This window comes from Emys orbicularis, chromosome 3 (assembly GCF_028017835.1).
Source record: "Emys orbicularis isolate rEmyOrb1 chromosome 3, rEmyOrb1.hap1, whole genome shotgun sequence".
Taxonomy (NCBI): domain Eukaryota; kingdom Metazoa; phylum Chordata; order Testudines; family Emydidae; genus Emys; species Emys orbicularis.
Window position 1 is genome coordinate 113,450,796 of NC_088685.1, and position 21,632 is coordinate 113,472,427.

A 21,632-nucleotide genomic window follows, 5' to 3' on the forward strand; every position below is an offset into this window, starting at 1 on the left:
GGAAAGTAGAAAATAGAATTAAATCATGTACAGTTTCTCTGTTCATTTAATTAAATTCTAGTTCCATTGTCTACACTACTAAACCAGCTGAGTTAAGTCCTGGAGTGAACCACAAGGTTAAAGAAGCAGTCAAGAAAAAAATTCTTAAAAAAGCTTCCTCCCTCCTTCTCTAATGGGAAATATGTGGCAGGATTGCATGAATTGGGGGCTGAATTCAGCATTGTGCTGTGGACACTTTATGCTAGCAGAGCCAATGTTCTGTGGCCACAAAGCTGCCGAAGGTCCCCCTCGGGAATTCCTCTAATGTAGGGGGGAACTAATGCCAGCAGGTGCATAGCCAACAATATGCCAAGCCACATTTGTTTCTACCCTTCATCTTGTAATAAGGGAAACCTATCAGCGATAAGTAAGGCTGTGTGTCCGTCAGGGAGGTCACAGAAGTAATGGATTCTGTGACTCTCCATGACCTCTGTGACTTTCAGCGTCAGCCGGTGCGGCTGGCTCCAGGGCTGCCCAAGCTGGGGGACACGGGATTGGGGTGCAGGGCGTCACTTACCTCGGGGGGCTCCCTGCTAGCGGCCAACATGTCTCTGCATCTCCTAGGCAGAGGGGCCAGGGGGCTCTGCACGCTGCCCCTGCCTGCAGACACCACCCCCACAGCTCCCATTGGCTGCAGTTCCTGGCCCATGGGAGCTGCGGAGCTGGAGCTTGTGGTGAGGGCAGCACATGGAGCCCCCCTAACCTTCCCTCCCCCTCGGAGCTGCAGGGACATGCCGGCCACTTCTGGGGAGATGCACGGAGCTGGGTAGGGAGCCTGCCAGCCCCGCCAACCCTCCCCCCAAGCACCAATGGGGGTCCCGGGCCACGCCCCACCGCGCCCCCACTCCCAGCACCAGTGGGAGTCCCAGGCCACGCACCCGTCGCCTGCCTCCCCCAGCACCAGAACGGGTCCTGGGCCACACGCTACCACAAACCTCCCCCCCAGCATCAGCGGGGTACCGGGCCACCAGCGCACGCAGCACCACCAGACCACCTGTGTCCCGTCCCCCCCCGGCCCAAATTTTAGTCAGGGGTATTCATGGACAGGTCACGGGCCATGACGTGTTCATGACTTTTACTAAAAATACCCATGACTAAAACGTAGCCTTAGCGATAAGCAACACATTAAGGATCATGGGTCTCAAATGGTGGTCCACAGAACTGTTAGGAGCTAGTAAGTGCCAACCTGCCACCCAGTGACCTGCTAACAGTTGCTAGGGCAGCAGCTGGACCCCAACAGAGGACTCCAGTCCTGGAACCTGATTGGCAGAATGCTGGGGGTCCTGATTGGTCCACAGCTTCTATATAAGCCCAGCACAGGAACAGGAAATTGTCCATGCAACTGCGATCTACCCTGCTCTGGACTATGTGCCGTCTGCTCCTGCTTCCCTGGTTTGATTTCTGGCATCCCAGCCCAGCCTGACCCTGGAGTCCAACTTGTGGTTCTGTTCTGTGGCTTGTCTCCTGCCTCTGACCTCTTGGTATCCTGACCCAATCTAACTCTGGTTACTGATTTGTGGTTCTGCTCTCAAGTTTGTCTTCTGCTTCTGGTCTCCCAGTATCCTGACCTGGCAGACTTTTGACTCCTGTACCGTGATTGGTGGACCCTGGCTCTGACCACTAGGTCTGGCTGCCCATGACTCAGCCGTGACAGTTTGCATGGACCACTTAGGCCACATGAGTGGGCCTGGTGCCAGCAAAATGGACCTGGCTAACCCTTCGGGAGCACCTCGCATGCTCGAGGGGACCACCTGCAGGCCTGGGTCATCCAACTGATCTTAGAGTACCAGCTATTGCAGGGGCAAGTCACTGAGTTCCATGCAGAAAATACCACACTCCAGACACAGCTCGTGCAGCTCCGTTCCCTGATACCTCTGCCAGAACAGTTTGATGGCAATCCCTAGCGAATTTTATAAACCAGTGCCACCACCTCTTTATGATGCATCCGCAGACCTATACCACCAGTCATGCAAAGGAGAGCCTGGTCATCAGCCTGCTGTCTAGAGATGCATTAGACTGGGTCTCCCCCTTAATGAAGTGTGACAGTCCAGTACTTTTGAGCTGGGAGGTCAAGCCATGTCTTCCTGCAGGCCATGTCTGTACTATTTGGTGACCTGCACCGAACTTGGATGGCGGAGGCTGCCCTAAGGAAACTCCGAAAGGGGCAGGGCACAGTAGCCTCCTATGCTGCATAGTTCCACCACCTCATGGCTGATGCAAACTGGAATGAGGCAGCAGTACCAAACTGATGTACCAGTTCCAGTGGGGCCTGCAAGAAGAGGTCAAAGATGAATGAGCCCAGGTAGAGATGCCTGTGAGTCTGTATGCCCTCGTGGAACTCGCCATCCATATAGAGAATCAGTGACAGAAACGAAGGGAGGACAAAACAGCGGACTTGCAGCACTCCAACCCAGGTATTGTGACCTTTTCACTACCGCCTCCCCATAGCCAATGCAGGTCGATATGGGCCATTGATGGCTCACCCCCAGAGAAAAGGAACGATGATGCCAGCACCATCTCTGCTTCTACTGCGGTGAGTTAGATCACTCAATCTCTGCCTGCCCCATACAAATTCCAAGAAGTCAGGGAAGAGAGCTCCCCCATACTTTGGTCCTGACTGAAACACACCCAGAACCCTGCCCGAGAGCTCCGCAGTTGCAGGTGCCAATCCAGTTGCACATACCCGACACCCCTGCAGAATCCCGGTCTATGGGCCCTCATCAACTCAGGTGCAGCTGATTGCTTCAGAGATGCAGCAGCAGCCCAGATCTTGCAGATTCACCTGCAACGAAGGCCCCTCCTGATCTTGTAGAGACTACTGACAGTTCTCCTTTATCTTCTGGTCCTGTAACAGACGAAACAACTTCCCTGGAGTCTGTGATCCAGGGACACAGAGAAGTGTGACAATCTGGTGTGATCCATTCACTTTCCCTGAACTGCAGTATCTCCTGGCTGGCCCTCCATAACTTGCTTATTTAGTGGCAAGCACAGGAAATCTTTACCATCCGAGTTTTGTCAGCAGCACTGCTAGAGATCAGTAGATCCTGTCCTGGCATCCAAACCTTGAGAGATTAAAGTGAGGATGACCATCTAGGCAGAACCTTCCATTGCACCTACAGTTGAGCTCCCCATGAAATACAAAAACTTCACTGATTTTTTAAAAAGAAGAATGTGAAAACCTTGTCTCTACACCGGGACTATGACTGCCCAATAGAGCTGCAGCCAGGAGCCAAAATACCATTTGGATGAATTTATGCCATATCAGAACCTGAGCTGACAGCACTCCCAGAATACTTCCAGATGAATCTGGTCTGAGGGTTTATCCACAACTCGACCTCACCAGCTGTCGCACCAGACCTGTTTGTCAAAAAGAAAGAAAGCAGTTTCTGACTCTGTGTTCTACAGCTCACTGAATCAGATAACTATCAGGAATTGTTACCTGCTACCCCTGATTCCTGACTTGCTGGACCACATGGGGGATGCCCGCATCTTCACCAAGTTGGACCTATGGGGGGCGGAGGCGTACAACCTTATGTGAATGAAAGGGGATGAGTGGAAAACTGCCTTCCAGACCCAGTATGGCCATTACCAGATATTTGTAATGCCTTTTTGGTTGACCAACACTCTGACCACCTCCCAAGCTTCAAGCCATCCAAGGTTATCTGTCTGACTCCCCACACAGTACATGACCTACAACGCTTCCTGGGGTTTGCCAACTTTTATCGACAATTTATCCTGAATTTTTCTAAACAAATCGAGCCCCTCACAACTGTTCTTCAGGGAAAAACACCCAATTCCATTGGTCTCTTGAGGCCCAGCATGCATTCAATCAACTGAAACTGTCCTTTATTACAGCACCCATATTGGCTCACCCCGATGTCACATAAGCCTTCATCGTAGAAGCTGATGCCTCCAGCACGGCAATCAGGGCTGTCCTTTCCTGGTGAGTTGGTCCCAAATAAATGTTACACCCATGTGCTTATTACTCCAGGAAGCTCCCCCATGCACAAATTATGAAATACCTGAAAAGGAACTCCTGGTGATAAAATCACCTTTGCAGAATGGTGGCACTACCTGGAAGGAATTTGTTACCCAGTCCAGATGTTCACTGACCACAAAAATCTGGGATATCTACATAGAGCAAAAGCCTTAAACCAAAGGCAGCTTCGATGGGCCTTATTTTTTTCATGATTTGATTTCATTATCACCTGCCATTCCACATCCAAAAATGGCAAGATGGATGCTCTGTCGCAAAGATTCAGTACCACCCCCCAAAACCGCAGTCAGGAGCCAACCCTCATTCTCAAATCCCCTAACTTTCTCAGTGCAACTCATCATCAAGATATACTCAGATTGATACACTCCACCTGTACCTTAAAAATGCCACCTCATGAACAAGCTACTGTTCATGACTCATGACTCAAGCAGCCACGTGACTCCCAGGAAGGATTCACTTACTTAAGGGACCGTGTTTACGTTCCCCTAAGACCCTCAAAGATTGCGGTCGTGCAACTCTGCAACGATTTTCCCCTAGCAGGACATTTGTCATACTTGAAGACCCAACAACTGATATCCTGCTCCTTTTGGTGGCCCCAGATGCGCCGAACCATACAGTTGTTCATTGCTTCCTGTGATGCTTGTGCCCATGTCAAGACCCCACACCATAAGCCCTGTAGTCTTCTCCAGCCTTTGGACAGCCCATCTCAACCCTGGGCAGCCTTCGCTGTAGATTTTATCATAGAATTACCAGACTCTAACAAATTTATGACAATTTTAATGGTAGTGGACCACTTTACCAAAATGGCCCACTTCATCCCTTGCACAGGCCTCCTCTCTGCTGAAAAGACAGCCCAATTTTAGATTAGCCACAGAGTCCACCTCCATGGCCTTCTGGAGCGAATCAACTCCAATTGAGGGTTGCAGTTCATGACCCAGTTCTGGCACAAGGCCCTGCACCTGCTGGGAGTCTGCAAATGTCTTTCCTCTGCTTTTCCTCTCCCCAGATTCAGAGGGCCAACCAGATTCTCGAGCAGTATCTGCAATGCTACATCAATCATCACCAGCATGACTGGTCCTCACTTCTCCCATATGTGGAATTTTCTTACAAAAACCACAAATAATGCATATATGAGTCAGAGCCCCTTTTTTACCAATTATGGGTACTATCCCCAATTTTACCCACAATTACCTGCAACCCATCCACCTCAGAATTGGTGCAGAGTATTTGTCGGGCCCAGGAAGAAGTGAAGGAGCATCTGGAAAAGGCAAAAGTGGACTATAAGTGGCATGCAGACCAGCATCAACAGCAAGGCCCCACCTATGCAGTAGGACAAAAAGCATGGCTCTCCATGGAGCACCTCTGCACAGACAGACCTGCTCACAAGCTGGACTTTGGTTGCTTTGCCCTTTTAAGATCCTGTGACAGGTTAATCCAGTCACTTTTGAACTCCAACTATACCACTCTCTAAAGATTCACCCAGTGTTTCTGTATCACTTTTGAAACCCTACACAGAAAACCCTTTCCTTAACAGGACCCAGCTACCTCCTCCACCAGTACAATTACAGGGCCATGAGGAATATGTAGGTCATGAGATCCTGGATTCCAAACGTAAATGAGGCAGTTCCCAGTATCTTGTCAGCTGGAAGTGGTATGGTCCTGAGGAATGCACCAGGGAGCCTGCGGAAAATGTATGTGCTCCCACATTTGTGCGGGTGTTCCATAAGAATCACCCTGCAAAGCCTGGTCCCACATTGCCATGAGGGTGCCCCCTGGGAAGGGGCTGATGTCAGGGACCACAGGTCTTGAACCCTGTTGCACAGGACTGTTAGGAGCTAGTAAGCTCCAACCTGCCACCCAGTGACCTGCTAACAGTTGGTAGAATAAAAGCTGGACCCCCAACAGAGGACTCCAGTCCTGGAACCTGACTAGTAGAATGCTGGGGGTCCTGATTGGTCCACAGCTTCTATATAAACCCAGCACGGGAACAGGAAGTTGTCCAGGCACCTGGGATCTACCCTGCTCCTGCTCTCACTCCCCTGGCTTGACTTCCTGATGTCTGACTTGTGGTTGTGATCTCCAGTTCTCCAGTCTACTGCCTCTGATTCTTGGTATCCCAACCTGGCCTGACTCTGGTTACCGATTTGTGGTTCTACTCTCAAGTTAGTCTCCTGCTTCTTGACTCTCGTCCTCTGACTGTGGACCCTGGCTCTGATCACTAGGTCTGGCTGCTCATGACTCGGCCGTGACATACACTCAGCCATTTGCTCCTCATAAGCTTTTTAATTTGCTTTATCATGTGAAGGTTGCATACAACTTGCAGGCTACTCAGGCAAATGCTTTTAAACCAATGCCCAGACATCTACATACATTTGTGGCCATGCTGCACGTGGGAATTTCTTCAGATCTAAGCTAGTTTAACTGCTCAGGGTAGGGTGGCCTCACTTCTAAACAACAACAAAAAGGACACAATGGGTGAGTTTTCCCATTGACTTCAGCTAAGCACGGATTTCATCTTTCTCTCTTTTCTCTCATCCTTATCTTTTTTTCCTACTTCCTTTGCACAGTGTGCAGTATATTATTTAATTGTGTCTGCAGTACACCCCACTCCTTTTTCTTGAGCATCTCTTTTCTATCTGCAGGCATTGCCTCGGTTTTCCATTCTTTTGTTTTCTCTCTAACTCTTTCCAGCTCTCTTCTGTCCTTCATTCAGTAGCTCAGCCAGAGAGTAGTATGCCTCCTATTAACCTTTATATTCCATAAGAAAGGCCAACAGATCAATAACTGGCATAATCAGTTCCCTTTGGCTGACCTTAGGAATGCACTTGTGAACCGGGCAATAGCACAACAGCTACATTTATTTGCAACCTCCTTCAAATCAAAACAACACCATTCCCTCACAATGTAATCCGCAGCTGATGAACCCAAGCTTTGCATTATGGTTTATTTGCATGCTCAGTGGTGTCCCCCAGCTTTATTCCTGAAGGAATCAGAGAGAGAAGGCAGGTGAGGAAATAGCTTTCATTGGACAAGTCCTTTACTTTGTGGAGCCGAAGCCAAGTGAGGTATCCTCCTGCAATTAGAAAAGGAAAAATCCCTCCCCCCCCCACTCCTAAAATTGGCCTTTTTGGACAAGAAGTCTATAGAGCATATGTGGGTCAGCCATTGAAGCTTGTTTCAGTTGGATTGGGTCCTTTAATTGAAAGAGCTGTCATATCAGACCAAAATTCTTTTTATTTGTAAGTTATTCCCTTATTTGAAAGTTCCCAGACCTGAGCATTTTTATCACTTTCAGCTTCCTCCGCTGATATTCACAACTCCATTCTCCCACAGGAAATAAAGTGAAATAACCAGAGTCTTACAGATGCAGTCTGGCACTTGCACAAGGAGATATGGAAACATTCTTTCTTTACATCATGCTCTCTCTTTGTTACTCTTGCGATATTGAATCACAACATTTAATTTTACCTATAGGCTTCCCTATGGCATTAGACAGCAGTACATCACAGTGATGCATAGATGTACAATTGCATGGAAGGGAAAGTCTCACAATTAATTAAAATACTGCTTATTTATTGAGCTGGGGGAAGCAGACACAGCACTGTGGAATACCTAAGGAAGTCTATCATCATTTTGGCGTAAAACACGCGTTATAATTTAAATTCTTGCTTGACTGGATAGCTTATTCCTTTTCTTTGTATTTCTATATTTGTTTGTATTTATTATGGATCACATTTTGATTCCACAATAGAAAAATACAGTCATAACAACCCAATTAAGTATTTTAATTTGGTATGAAAAAATATACCAATTCAGTAGTGACTGACATAGACAATTGTTTTTAGCTTTACTAGGTGCTCAGGTACAACAGTGATGAGCAGACTAGGTCTATCTAGTACTAAGAATCTCATGCTATTGCATTTAAAATCCAGTCATCTTTGGCCCAGTAATCAGTCTGTAAATCTCATAAAATCAGAATTTTTTTGTGTGAAGCTACTAGTGTAATCGTAGTTTTGGGAGGGTCAGAAATACCATGGAAACAGACCCTGCTTTCCTGTAATTCAAAAAAATTCAAACAGAATCAAGAGTTGAAATACAAGGGTTTATGAAAACTTACTTTTAAGATTTTTAAATTTGAGACTGCCTTCTATCTCCTTCCTCATCCCCGAAGGTAGCACGTTTCATCCCTGTGCTTCAGTTATTCACATATTCCCAGAAAAAACAAGTATAAGTGTGACACATTTCATGAGCCCAAGGTATTTCATGTACTAGTACTTGCTAGAATAAGCCACGCATAGGAGACTCCTCAGATGTGTAATCAGTAGGGATCTCTCAGCCTACGTGTGATTTCATACAACTTTCAGCTAACTTAGAGATATAAACATAAACCTAACACTGAGGATACCATCTGAAATTGTGACAGTCTCTAGAAGATAGTGGGTCTATAAAACAATGAATGGAGTACACTCCTCCATATGCTATGTAGTGTTATTTTTTAACCTGTGACAGATGTAGTTTGAATAATGTTCTTATTTTAAGTTGTCCTAGTATAATTCAATGCAAGTTACTAACATAACTTAGCCTTCATGTTATTTAACTCTGTCAAAACATGATGTATGAGACAACACAGATGGCAAGATCTTATAAAAATACATGGGGACTGAAACATTTTTTGTGGTGTGGTATGTCTCTGAGTGAAGTGAAAGGCTCATCCACAGAGGCATGCCACCGTTTTAAAGCCAGCTTGTGGTGGGACTTTCTCTTTCCTGAGAAGCATGCCACATGTCACAAAATGCTGCAAGCTTAAATGTTTTACTACAAGTGAATAACTGTGATGAGCCTTTTGAAAATTTGGGATGGAACAAACACAAGATGAGAAATCATGGCTACATATATGATAGGCCATAATATTTCCTGGCCGAACTTATGCTGTTGTCCAAATTTCTGGCAAAGATTTTATACTGGTCACATAAAGTCAATCTGAATCCTGTGATGCTCTGTTTGACAGAGCAACAGATACAAAATCCATTCTGGATTAGACAGCTGAATGAGGCACATGGTAAACAGAAAATGCATGTGAAGAGACCCACACAGGAGCGGCGCCAGGGTTTTTGGCGCCCTAGGCGGGGGTCCTTCCGTGCTCCCGGTCATCGTCGGCAATTCTGCGGCAGGGGGGTCCTTCCACGCTCCCGGTCTTCGGGGCACTTCGGCGGTGGGTCCCGGAGCGAGTGAAGGACCCGCCGCAGAATTGCCGCCAAGGGCGGCAAAATGCCACCCCCCCAAATCCTGGCACCCTAGGTCGCCTAAATGGAAGCGCCGGCCCTGGACCCACAAGTGGGTAGATTTATAAGTTGATCAATGCTGTATTTTGAAGAAGTAAAGCTATAACAAACATGCCTGTTGTCACAATCACACAGATCTCCTAAAGCAAACATTGCTATTCAGTACCAGTAGGTTATGCCCTTATGGGCTCTGGCTACACTAGGGAAACTTTCTAAAAGTTTCTCACCATTATTAACATGGGTTCAGCTCCATCGATATTAGTGTTACACTGACAGACCTTGAACTCTGTTAAACAGTGGAGTTTTATTACATTTAATATCTAAAGAACCCAGACATAGCTTGCACGAGCCCCACTGGGTCTCTCCAGAGAACACAAAAGGCACCTTTTTGTACATACACCTTTTGATCCGGCACTGGCAACCACATGTGAGGCCTGAAGCTCCTGTGTGGTAAACATAAACCCTATGAGCATACTGCCATAAAATTCAGCATGCCTCGCAGCCTCTACTTAGGAAACACCCAGGGTTTAGGCTGAGAAGGGATGGTGGGATCAATGTGCAAACAAAAGCACCTGCCTGGCTCTAACAAATACTATTTATCAATCCCTCACATTCACAAGCACCCAACTGACCTCCAGATGATCAAAGGAAGAAAATGAACAGTGGGAAATTCTGCCACTCTTGCTATTTTGCCCTTTGGGAGTGGAGGGAATAATAGGTCTCAACACTGAAACATGAAGTGATGATTTAAGTCATGATGTTATGACACAAAGGGGATATTTTCCCCTTTACATATGAAATTGGATATTTGTGGGTTTTTTTAAAAAAAGCTTTTGACTGATTCAGGACCATTGATTTGTATGCAGAGCTTACCCAAATAACAGCTTGATATTCTCATTGTTACCCCAACACCCTATCCTCTTTTTGTTTACGGCCCTCACTTGTTTCAAGAGAGATTTTAAGCAATTTGGGGCAAAGACTGTGCCTACCTGTGTGCTTTTGATCAGAGTGAACCTAGAACTCATTCAAATAGCTTCGATGACAACTAGCACAGTGGGTCCCTGCACCTGACTGCGCCTTTGGATTAAACCTGGGTAACATTTTTCAGATGAAACTTATTTACACACACACACAAAAATGCAGATTTGGCGACCCAAAAATGTTTTGCAAATTCGTGTCAGTTGCCAAATTGTTCATGTTGAGGGGAGAGGGGAGGAGAAATTTCAAATTATTCAGTTTTGTTTCAGAGTTTTCAAAACTGAACATTTTTTTAATTTGAAATGTCTTTTTGTTTCAAAACTTCCCTCAATTAAAATAAATAAATAAATACATAATGTTAACAAATGCTCAAAAATGAAACAACATTTTTTCGGTGGGAGGGGGAGGCATTGGACTAAACATCTTGTTTGACCCAAAATTATTTTTATGGATTTTTTTTTCACTTTTGAGCTTTCCAAAAATCCCAAAATAATTTGTTTGACCTGAAACACTTTTGCTGCTGCTGTTTTGTTTTGTTTTGCTTTTTAAATTGCCAGCGGATTGAAAAATCCATAATTTGCACGTTCTTCTTTGGATGCTACTGCAGGATATATGATAAATAATAACAATGCCCTGCACATTAGTAGTCTTGGATGCAGGACAGATACATTCAGGTTAAGGTATGTTGGATTAGTGGAGATAGTAATTCCTGAGTTGTGGGTGACTACATCAAGATTCACAGCTATACAGAAATAAAACAATCACAGATAGCAATTTACACTTTCCTGCAATCTTGACACAGCTGTTTGACTCATGGGATGATTAATTTACACTTAAGGAAAAATATAGTGAGAAAAGCAACTCTTCTGTCAGACCCATTCTTTGCAGCATATTTCAACAGACCTGTTACTTTTCCTGAATTCTGAGCAGCTGGCTAGAAATATTCTTATGCTTCAAAGAACTTTAGAAGAACTAAGTTAAGCAGTTAATGGACTTCATTCAGGAACCCTCTGCTCTGTTGGGATTCCCTCCAAGACATTTTCCACTTAGCTTATTCAGAACACCTTGCCCAGTTCTGGGAGAACACTTCATCCAGTTGTCTGGGATTTCAAACATTCACTTCAACTCCAGCTTGTCACTCAGGTTAGGTTTGTAACAGCTTTTTGCCCATGCTGGCCAGGCCCAGATGGAGGGGGTTTAGGTACGGGGTGATACCACAATTCTAATTCATGTCACACACCACACAGTTCATATACATTTTTCTGAGCTATTAACATCTATACTTCCTGCACCTACAGACCAATCGCTTTGCAGATTGCGTAAGGCAAGCGTATTGGTTCAGGGTGTTTCTGCCTATATGTTTACTGTAAACATACCCACAATAGTTAATTGTTTCAGCCAATACTTCTTCGGGCTTGTTCCGCCGTTACTTGTTCAGGCGTGTCTTGTTTTATCTTAGGCCTACTTGTGTCAGCTAAGCAGCCCTACATGCACTATCATAGGCTTCTCTCTGATAGACTCTGTGCTAGTGGACCCCTGTCTTCATTAGATAGCATTTTAAACACCTTCATTATGGTATGGCAACTCCTCATTTTAACACACAGTAGACCTTGTTCTTTATCTACAGGATATTTGAATAGCTGGTGAGTTATCTATATCTTGCAGTGGGAGACTAGAGCTCTTAATAATGGTCTTTTAATCATGGTGTCACAGTACAAAGATGGACAGGGTACCAAATTTTTTGAAAGAAGATATATGTGATATAGGGATCATTTGGCTTACACTGAATATTGCCACCACTTTGGTGGAATATGGCAGCCTACTTAACAGTGTCGGCAACACTGCACAACAGTTTACGACAGAATTGAAAGGAACACACCTTTCCAACAAAATGTAGAAGGCATTTAGGGGGTTGTAATATCTATTTTTGATTGTGGCCAGGACACACAGCTCTTAAGATGGCCCAGCCACCATTGGGACAAAAGAATAAAGATGCTTTCTGAATGTATTAGGGAGATTTTTGATTGGGTCTGGAAGTCTGTACCCTTCCCACTTTTGTATACGAGGAATTCATTGCAAGAAAATATCCCTAGAGTGTGAAAATGGGAAAAGTCATCATGAGGATGTATCAGGGTAGGAGGAAATATAGAGTAGAAAGAAGATTCAAAAAAATCCCCCAAATGATAGCGAAATGTCTAGACTAGATCCAATAGAATCAGTTGCCTCAAAAGCAACCCGATCCCATGCCACACTTCAAAGTCAAAGGAAGTTTTGATATTGTTTTTAATGGCATAAGACTGGATCCTTTTGTTTCATTGTGTCCTCTTTTGTATACATGGTGCGCATGCTGAAGCAATACATATGATGGGAATGTATTTAGAACTAGATTTTGGTCTCAAATAATTGGTTGCATATTGTCAAATATCTTGTAAAATCAGCCACTGTGACTGAATATACTACTGGTTCTGATTTTTAACAAGGCAATCAGCAATGAGGCATAATTCACAATGTTGTCCACTAAATATAGCAATTGGCTCTGCCAATAAACCAAGAAAATGGAAAAAAATTATAGAAACGTTGGTTGCTCTGTTTAATCTGAAGCTCTATAATCTTTGTGAATTTAGTAAGGTGAAGAAGAGGTCACAGTAGCTAAGCTCCCAATTATGATTGGCTTGAAATTTCCAAATCTCAGGGATCTTGTCATTGCTGGTAAGAGTTTTAATTATTCAAGAGACTCTACGGTAGATAGTTTGAGTGCTGAGAAATAGCCCCATAGCAAATTTTACTTGCAATCTATTTATAATAGCATGGAAGTAATCTCAAGGCATTTACGGCCCCAAACCAAGTATTCATGCATTGCTGTATGCATCACTCTGTGCTACTGTACATCAGTGTGTTGTGAGAAAAGTTGATTTGTTTTAATTGTTAGAAGCTGAACTGAATATGCAGTATTTGTACATGCCACCCTTCGACCCTTTGTTATGGGGATAAACAAGGATATGGCAAGTGCTCACCATGACTTTCTCGTTGTGGACAAAAAATGCTGAGTTTTGTTTTGCATTTCATTTTCAACCCAACTAAAACTTTTTGCAGAATTCTGTCCCTACACTCCACTTGCAAAAGTACGTGAATTTTTTGTGGAAGCATTTTTTTTTTCTTGGTTCTGTGAAAGACAGCATGGGAGCTTGCAGCTGCTTTTGTTAACTATATAGCACAGCAGGGAGAAGAAATGAAAGAGCAAATTGGAAATTGCTCTTTCATGGAAATTGCCTTCCATTATCTGCAGTGTTAACATCCAAAGCGACCAGTTTTCAGTTTTGAGGCATTTAATCATCTAAGAGAGCCTAAACTTTATGCCTACCCTTCAGAAGCACGGTTATATCCATGAGAAACAAAGATCCACATGTAAGGAATACCAATGACTATTTACTGTAGCCAGAGTGAGAGAAAGGTAACACTGAGAAAAGCAAACTATTGAAGTAAGGGCCATAGAAGAAAAGTATGAACTAAGCATATACTTTTTTTTAAAAAGCCTATAGTAAACCTCTTAAAGGTGGGATAAGAAGAGCATACTGCTCCTTTTGTACCATTGGAGAAGGCCAGGGGAGAGTTTCCATTGAAGACTAAATGCACAGCAGCATTGCCATCTGCTATTTGAGTACTTATGGTATCAGTAGAGAGAATGAGTATAAACACCATGAGAAGCCACTTGAAAACAAGTCATGCAGTAGCAAAGGAAAAATCTTTTTGCAAGTTGCAGTACGTCACAAAATAAAGTAGAGGAGGAGGAGGAATGGCAAGATCCAGAGAAGACTGGGACTAGATCAGGGACAGGCACCCTATTGAGTGGTACAACCACCATGTGTGTACATGTGTATAACCACTCACTGGGTGTCTTTTTCTTTTCAATCTTCAGGAAGAGGCAGCCAGAATTCTCGCCCACCAGCCAGTGTCCGTCGGCACATGTGCAGCTTTGAAAAATCCCACACTGCAGTGAATGTGTAAGAGAAGCTGCATGACAAATAGCGGTTTTACCCCTTGCTTTCTCTTCCTCAAGGGTTTATCATTTCTAATAATGGGACAAATGTGGTGCATGCCATTAAGGATGGGGAATTTGCTTATGTGCCCTGTTTTGCACAATGCCTTAATCTGATTGTCCATACATTCTTTAGAGGACACGGTTGAGTAATTTTTTTAGAGCTTTCATTTTTCATTATCTTCACTTTTGTCTGTAAATGCCTGCTTACAAGGTTGCAAATACCTATTTCCATACTAATTTTATCTTTTTTCCATTTAGCCAGCATTTGTCTCCCTTTTTACCGTTTTGCATGGAGTTGAGATTACCCTGTGTGCTTTTAACAACTTCAGTTTCTTTAGTGGCTGACTCATGACAAGACATCTTTGCTGTGCACTGCTCTTGCTAACAGCACTTGTTAGTGAACTGCTGCTATAGAGCCAGCAAAGAAAACATAAAACACTGGTTTGGTGGGACTCACAAAAATAGGGAAGACACGAGGAGCTTTGTATAAATGAGATCTGCAGGATCTAGCCTATAATGGCTATTGGGTTTTTAAAGTCTCTCTTTAAGGCAATGACATGAGAAGTTTTTTTTATTCTGCATCTTATTTTTATTTAGAACCCAAAATACTGTAACAGTTTTATGGTTGGTCAAATTATTAGCTATAAACCTTTGTAGTAAGCCTCTAAGCAAATATGAGACTATTGTTGAAAATATGCTAGCTGTTGTGCAAAAAGTCTGTGGTCACTCATAGCCTTTTCCTTTATAACCCTGCTTGCTGCACCAGAAAAGACAGCGTAGTGACTAGGTGGAAGTCCACTTCTTATACACTTGCACAACAATTTTGGGCAATATACAAAGCTACTTCTAATTGGGGCTGCAGTTTATCTCCACCCTCCCGTCAATGAAGTGTCATAGAATTTAGCATTCCAGTGTTTCTGTGCGCCTTTCAGGAGTCCATACTACTGACAAGCAGCACTAATGATAGTTTTCAGCCTTCTCATTTGTCTAGTAGAAAAAAATATGGTATGGTGCATCAGAAACTGCAAGAGTATTTTGATGTAAATGGTGATGGTATTGCAGTGTTTTGGCAGCAGCCATATTTGCCTCAATGAAAGGCAAACCTTATAAAGTCAATTTAAGGATTGGCACAAACATTTTCTCATTAACTCTCACTCCAAAGATAACATGCCCTCTTTTCTGATCTAGAACAAGTCCCTCAGAGTCCCAACTGCACATCAGGGAGGATTGATTAAGAAATGGGAAGATTGATATTGACATGCCATTAGGAGGCAAATAGAGAACTGTGCAACAATAAAAATTCTAAAAAGTGTACAAAGGTGCGCTATAAAACTCTGCTATGCAAGGAAAGGCAGCCGCTTATTTTTGCCCCTTTTTAAAAAATAGTAAAAAATATCCTCGGCCAGTATAAGTCAGGAGACCTATCACTAATGGAAATGCAAAAAATAAATGAGCCTTAAAAATGGCTTTTAGTGGTAATAGGTTAAGATGGGTTCATAAAGAGCAGCTGATTTTCCTGAAGGGCCCCTCTTTAACTTCACCAACTCCCAGAAATTGAAATAAAGCGATAAGTACATGTGTGAATTTGAGGTCCCCTTTTTTAAAATGGAACCCTTAACTTTGCAACTCTCTCCCTTCCAGTTGTATGTAAACAGATTTAGAGACCTGCACTTTTTCTTGATCTGGGCCATATCTAGCCTTGGGTATTTTGCACCCAGTTACAACAGCTTAGGAAGCTCCATCCCATATCCTAGAAGGAACCTAGAAATGCAGGGGCATAAAAATTAAGCATAATTAAACATATTATTTTATTTGGAAATTCAAAGAGTTTTGGGATTTATTTTATCCAGAGTCACTCAACAACTACTAAAACTTTCAGATACACCCATATCACCCTGACTCTTTCTTGTGTCTGATTGTTTACATAATATGGTATATAATACCACCATTTTAAAAGTGAGGTATTCTTGTGGCTTCTATGATCAGATTTTATAGCTTCTTGTGGCAACCATGTTGAGTTTGCATTCAAAATGGTGACAGAGCAGTAAGGGCAGCTTAGAACATATCTGACGGCCCTTTTAAGATTTCTTTAGTTAAATTTTGAAAAGTCAGAGTATCCTGGAGAATCTTGCAGGTTAGAGATGAAAAAGACATAGTACATCACCTAGTCCATCTCTCTCCCAATGCAGGATTGTTCCCCATGTTGTCCAAGCAAATGTCTGACTCAATCTGCCTTCACCTTTTCTGTTAGAAGACTGTTCCACATGCTAATAGAACTCACTATCAGGAAGTTTTCCTGCTATTAAGAGTGTCATGCAGTCTGGAGTGGCTCATAACCATGAGTGCCAACCTCAGGGTAGACTGTCAGAAACAGGGCAGACTCCCCAAACTGGTGGCATGTTCCATAAATTATATTTCACCAAGCCACTAACAAATGTGAACTCCTAGATGACTAAATCAGTCTTATCCTGGAGTCCCAGCCAGTCCCCTTAAGCTCTCCAGTTTAACTTGGAACCCAGGCAAGCAGGAGTTAGTGATAAATGGTCACTTACCCCAAAAATCACAAAATATTCAGGTTGCTCCCAGTCCCAAGAGAGCAGTCACTTACCCCAGATCAGTTGGTACCCTAAATCTTACACCAAAGACAACGCCTGTACCAATCCTGTAATAAACTATTTAAAGGTTTATTAACTAGGAAAAAGTAATGTTATTTACAGGTTAAAGCAAGCAAACATATGCACACAAGTGAGTTGCAATCTAAATCCTAATAGTGACAGAGTTGTAGTGATCTGTCAATTCAAAAGGTCTTTCCTGGGGATCTCTTGCTTCAGTTTAGAGTGTCTGGCTCTGTGAGAGTTCAAACAGCAAAGAGACCTTTATCTTTTACATTTAGTCTTCCAGTCTACAAGACGAGCTCCCTTGCACATAGCATCTCCAAGGTATAATAGGGCCATTTCACCAGTCCTTTGTGCTGCAATGTTCCTTAATGGCCCATTTAATCTTGATAGTGCTCTTGAATGATGGTGGTAGTGGGGACGATTCCCAAGCCTGGGTTCGCAAGTTCAGAGTAAATATTTTCAAAGTTATAAAGCACAGCTTACATAGTTTCTTACAGCATGGAATACTGGCATTACAAGTGAGAATAATGTATCACTTGTCTAAATATTAAATACAGTCTTATAAGACTAATACCTATTTTGAACAAAGCTAACATACAGGTGAGCTGGTTTGGTTTCTAGCTATGAGTTTGTCAGTTCTTAACTAATGCCTATGGCCTTGGCCAGAGCTGACACTTGGTTTACTAGTGTCACATAGCCAAAACTGTGGCTTTGCTAATTTCATCCCATGGCTTTCAGTTATATGTTGCGGTACCACACTACATAGTTACTCCCATCCTTGGTGGTAAAGCCCTTTAGATATTTGAAGTCTGTTTCATGCTGCCTGGCCAACTTATGCATATTTAGCTGTCTTAATCTTCCCTTATATTCCATCCCTTCCAGATTCTGATAATTTTTGTTTCTCTTCTCTGAAACCTTCCAGTTTCTCCATATCTTTCTGGTAATATGGTGACCAGAACTGATTTGGTTTTGCACAAGAGCCATAAAAGACCCATTGGAATCAATGACAAAACTCTTATTAACTTAAGTAGTATATGACTGGTCTACAGGGAGTGACTGTTACTTCCATGCTCCATGGCAGGGGTCCCCTAACGCGGTGCCCGCGGGCGTCTAAGTGCGCCCGCATACTGGTCGGCTTTTTTTTTTTGCTCTGCCGGCAGCACTCGGCTTTTTTTTTTTTTTTGGCGCCCGCCAGATGAAAAAGGTTGGGGACCACTGCTCCATGGAGTGATGCTTTTGTATCTGCAAAGTCCATAGGTATTTTTCTAGCCATGTCATCTTGTAAATTCATGGCAGATTTGCTATTCAGTATCAGCCCCAAGTCTTCTTTAGCATTATTGCTTTCCAGACCTCCATCTCCCACTAATGTTAAATTATTTTTCCTCAGCTGTGTTATTTCGCATTTTTCCAAACTGAGCTTCACTTAGGGTATGTCTACACTACGAAATTAGGTCGAATTTATAGAAGCCGGTTTTATAGAAATCGGTTGTATACAGCCGATTGTGTGTGTCCCCACATAAAATGCTCTAAGTGCATTAAGTCGGCGGACCGCGTCCACAGTACCGAGGCTAGCGTCGACTTCCGGAGCGTTGCACTATGGGTAGCTATCCCACAGTTCCCGCAGTCTCCGCCGCCCATTGGAATTCTGGGTTGAGATCCCAATGCCTGAATGATGCAAAACAGTGTCGCGGGGGGTTCTGGGTACATGTCGTCAGGCCCCTTCCCCTCCATCAGAGCAACGGCAGACAATCGATTCACGCCTTTTTACCTGGGTTACCTGTGCAGACAGCATACCACGGCAAGCATGGAGCCCGCTCAGCTCAGCTCAGCTCACCGTCACCACATGTCATCTGGGTGCCGGCAGACATGGTACTGCATTGTTACACAGCAGCAGCTAATTGCCTTTTGGCAGTAGACGGTGCAGTATGACTGGTAGCCTTCATCGGCGATCTGGGTGCTGGCAGACGTGGGGCTGGCAGACGTGGGGCTGCATTGCTACACAGCAGCAGCCCCTTGCCTTTTGGCAGAAGATGGTGTATTACGACTGGTATCCATCGTCGTCGTACTGCAGTGGCTGAAACTCCGTATGTCCCCCAGTCGCTGCCTTCCCAATGACGATGATGGCTATCAGTCGTAGTACGCTATTTTCTGCCAAGCGCCCAGTATTTTCTGCCAAGCACGAAGAAGATGCCAAGGGCTATCAGTCATGCTGCACCGTCGTCTGCCAGCTTAAGATGTAAAAAATAGATTTGTTCTGTATTCATTTGCTTCCCCCTCCCTCCGTGAAATCAACGGCCTGCTAAACCCAGGGTTTTGAGTTCAATCTTTGGGGGGGGCCATTCTGTGTGACAGTTGTTTGTGTTTCTCCCTGATGCACAGCCACCTTTGTTGATTTTAATTCCCTGTACCTGTACACCATGTCATCACTCGCCCCTCCCTCCCTCCCTCTGTCCGTCAGATACTAGTTTCGCGCCATAGCACTGGGATCATGGAGCCCGCTCAGATCACCACGGCAATTATGAGCACTATGAACACCACGTGCATTGTCCTGGAGTATATGCAGAGCCAGGACATGCCAAAGCAAAACCAGGACCAGCCGAGGAGGCGATTGCAGCGCGGCGACGAGAGTGATGAGGAAATTGACATGGACATAGACCTCTCACAAGGCACAGGCCCCAGCAATGTGCAAATCATGGTGTTACTGGGGCAGGTTCATGCCGTGGAACGCCGATTCTGGGCCCGGGAAACAAGCACAGACTGGTGGGACCAAAACTTTCGCATGCGTAAGGGCACTTTCATGGAACTTTGTGACTTGCTTTCCCCTGCCCTGAAGCACCAGAATACCAGAATGAGAGCAGCCCTCACAGTTGAGAAGCGAGTGGCGATAGCCCTGTGGAAGCTTGCAACGCCAGACAGCTACCGGTCAGTCGGGAATCAATTTGGAGTGGGCAAATCTACTGTGGGAGCTGCTGTGATCCAAGTTGCCAGGGCAATCAAAGACCTGCTGATATCAAGGGTAGTGACTCTGGGAAACGTGCAGGCCATAGTGGATGGCTTTGCTGCAATGGGATTTCCAAACTGTGGTGGGGCGATAGACGGAACCCATATCCCTATCTTGGCACTGGAGCACCAAGCCACCAAGTACATAAACCGCAAGGGGTACTTTTCAATGCTGCTGCAAGCCCTGGTGGATCACAAGGGACGTTTCACCAACATCAGCGTGGGATGGCCGGGAAAGGTACATGATGCTCGCGTCTTCAGGCACTCTGGTCTGTTTCAAAAGCTGGAGGAAGGGACTTTCTTCCCGGACCACAAACTAACCGTTGGGGATGTTGAAATGCCTATCGTGATCCTTGGGGACCCAGCCTACCCCTTAATGCCATGGCTCATGAAGCCGTACACAGGCAGCCTGGACAGTAGTCAGGACCTGTTCAACTACAGGCTGAGCAAGTGCCGAATGGTGGTGGAATGTGCATTTGGACATTTAAAAGCGCGCTGGCGCAGCTTACTGACTCGCTCAGACCTCAGCGAAAAGAATATCCCCATTGTTATTGCTGCTTGCTGTGCGCTCCACAATATCTGTGAGAGTAAGGGGGAGACATTTATGGCGGGGTGGGAGGTTGAGGCAAATCGCCTGGCTGCTGATTATGCGCAGCCAGACACCAGGGTGGTTAGAAGAGCACAGCAGGGCGCGGTGCGCATCAGAGAAGCTTTGAAAACGAGTTTTGTGACTGGCCAGGCTACGGTGTGAAACTTCTGTTTGTTTCTCCTTGATGAACCCTCCACCCCCCCCCACCCAGTTCACTCTACTTCCCTGTAAACCAACCACCCCCCCTTCCCCTCCCCCCCGAGCACCGCTTGCAGAGGCAATAAAGTCATTGTTACTTCACATTCATGCATTCTTTATTAATTCATCACACAACTAGGGGGATAATTGCCAAGGTAGCCCGGGATGGGTGGGGGAGCAGGGAAGGAAAAGGACACACTGCAGTTTAAAACTTTAACACTTATTGAAGGCCAGCCTTCTGATGCTTGGGCAATCATCTGGGGTGGAGTGACTGGGTGGCCGGAGGCCCCCCCACCGTGTTCTTGGGCGTCTGGGTCAGGAGGCTATGGAACTTGGGGAGGAGGGCTGTTGGTTACACAGAGGCTGTAGCGGCGGTCTCTGCTCCTGCTGCCTTTTCTGCAGCTCAACCATACGCTGGAGCATATCAGTTTGATGCTCCAGCAGCCGGAGCATCGACTCTTGCCTTCTGTCTGCAAGCTGACGCCACCTATCATCTTCAGCCCGCCACTTGCTCTGTTCATCCCGCGATTCAGCCCGCCACCTCTCCTCTCGTTCATATTGTGCTTTTCTGTAGTCTGACATTGACTGCCTCCATGCATTCTGCTGTGCTCTGTCAGCGTGGGAGGACATCTGGAGCTCCGAGAACATATCATCCCGAGTCCGCCGTTTTCTCCTTCTAATCTTCGCTAGCCTCTGTGAAGGAGAAACATTTGCAGCTGGTGGAGGAGAAGGGAGAGGTGGTTAAAAAAGACACATTTTAGAGAACAATGGGTACACTCTTTCACGTTAAATTTTGCTGTTCACATTACACAGCACATGTGCTTTCGTTACAAGGTCGCATTTTTCCTCTTATATTGAGGGCCTGCCGGTTTGGTGTGAGAGATCATTCACG

General features: G+C 44.8%; 1 protein-coding gene across 3 annotated transcripts in view; it reads left to right on the top strand.

Moving 5' to 3' along the window:
- The window catches only part of GRM1 (glutamate metabotropic receptor 1), a 276,049-nt gene that overhangs the window by 234,874 nt on the left and 19,543 nt on the right, over positions 1 to 21,632 (top strand). The window contains exons 8-9 of one of the 3 annotated variants that reach the window (XM_065400447.1): positions 13,103 to 13,141; positions 14,213 to 14,273. The exons of 1 other annotated variant lie outside the window; for it this stretch is intronic. In XM_065400447.1, coding sequence (XP_065256519.1) covers positions 13,103 to 13,141; positions 14,213 to 14,273 — 100 coding nt within the window. Of the gene's footprint in view, positions 1 to 13,102; positions 13,142 to 14,212; positions 14,274 to 21,632 lie in introns of those variants that run through there. One more of the 3 variants, XM_065400448.1, reaches the window with a different exon arrangement.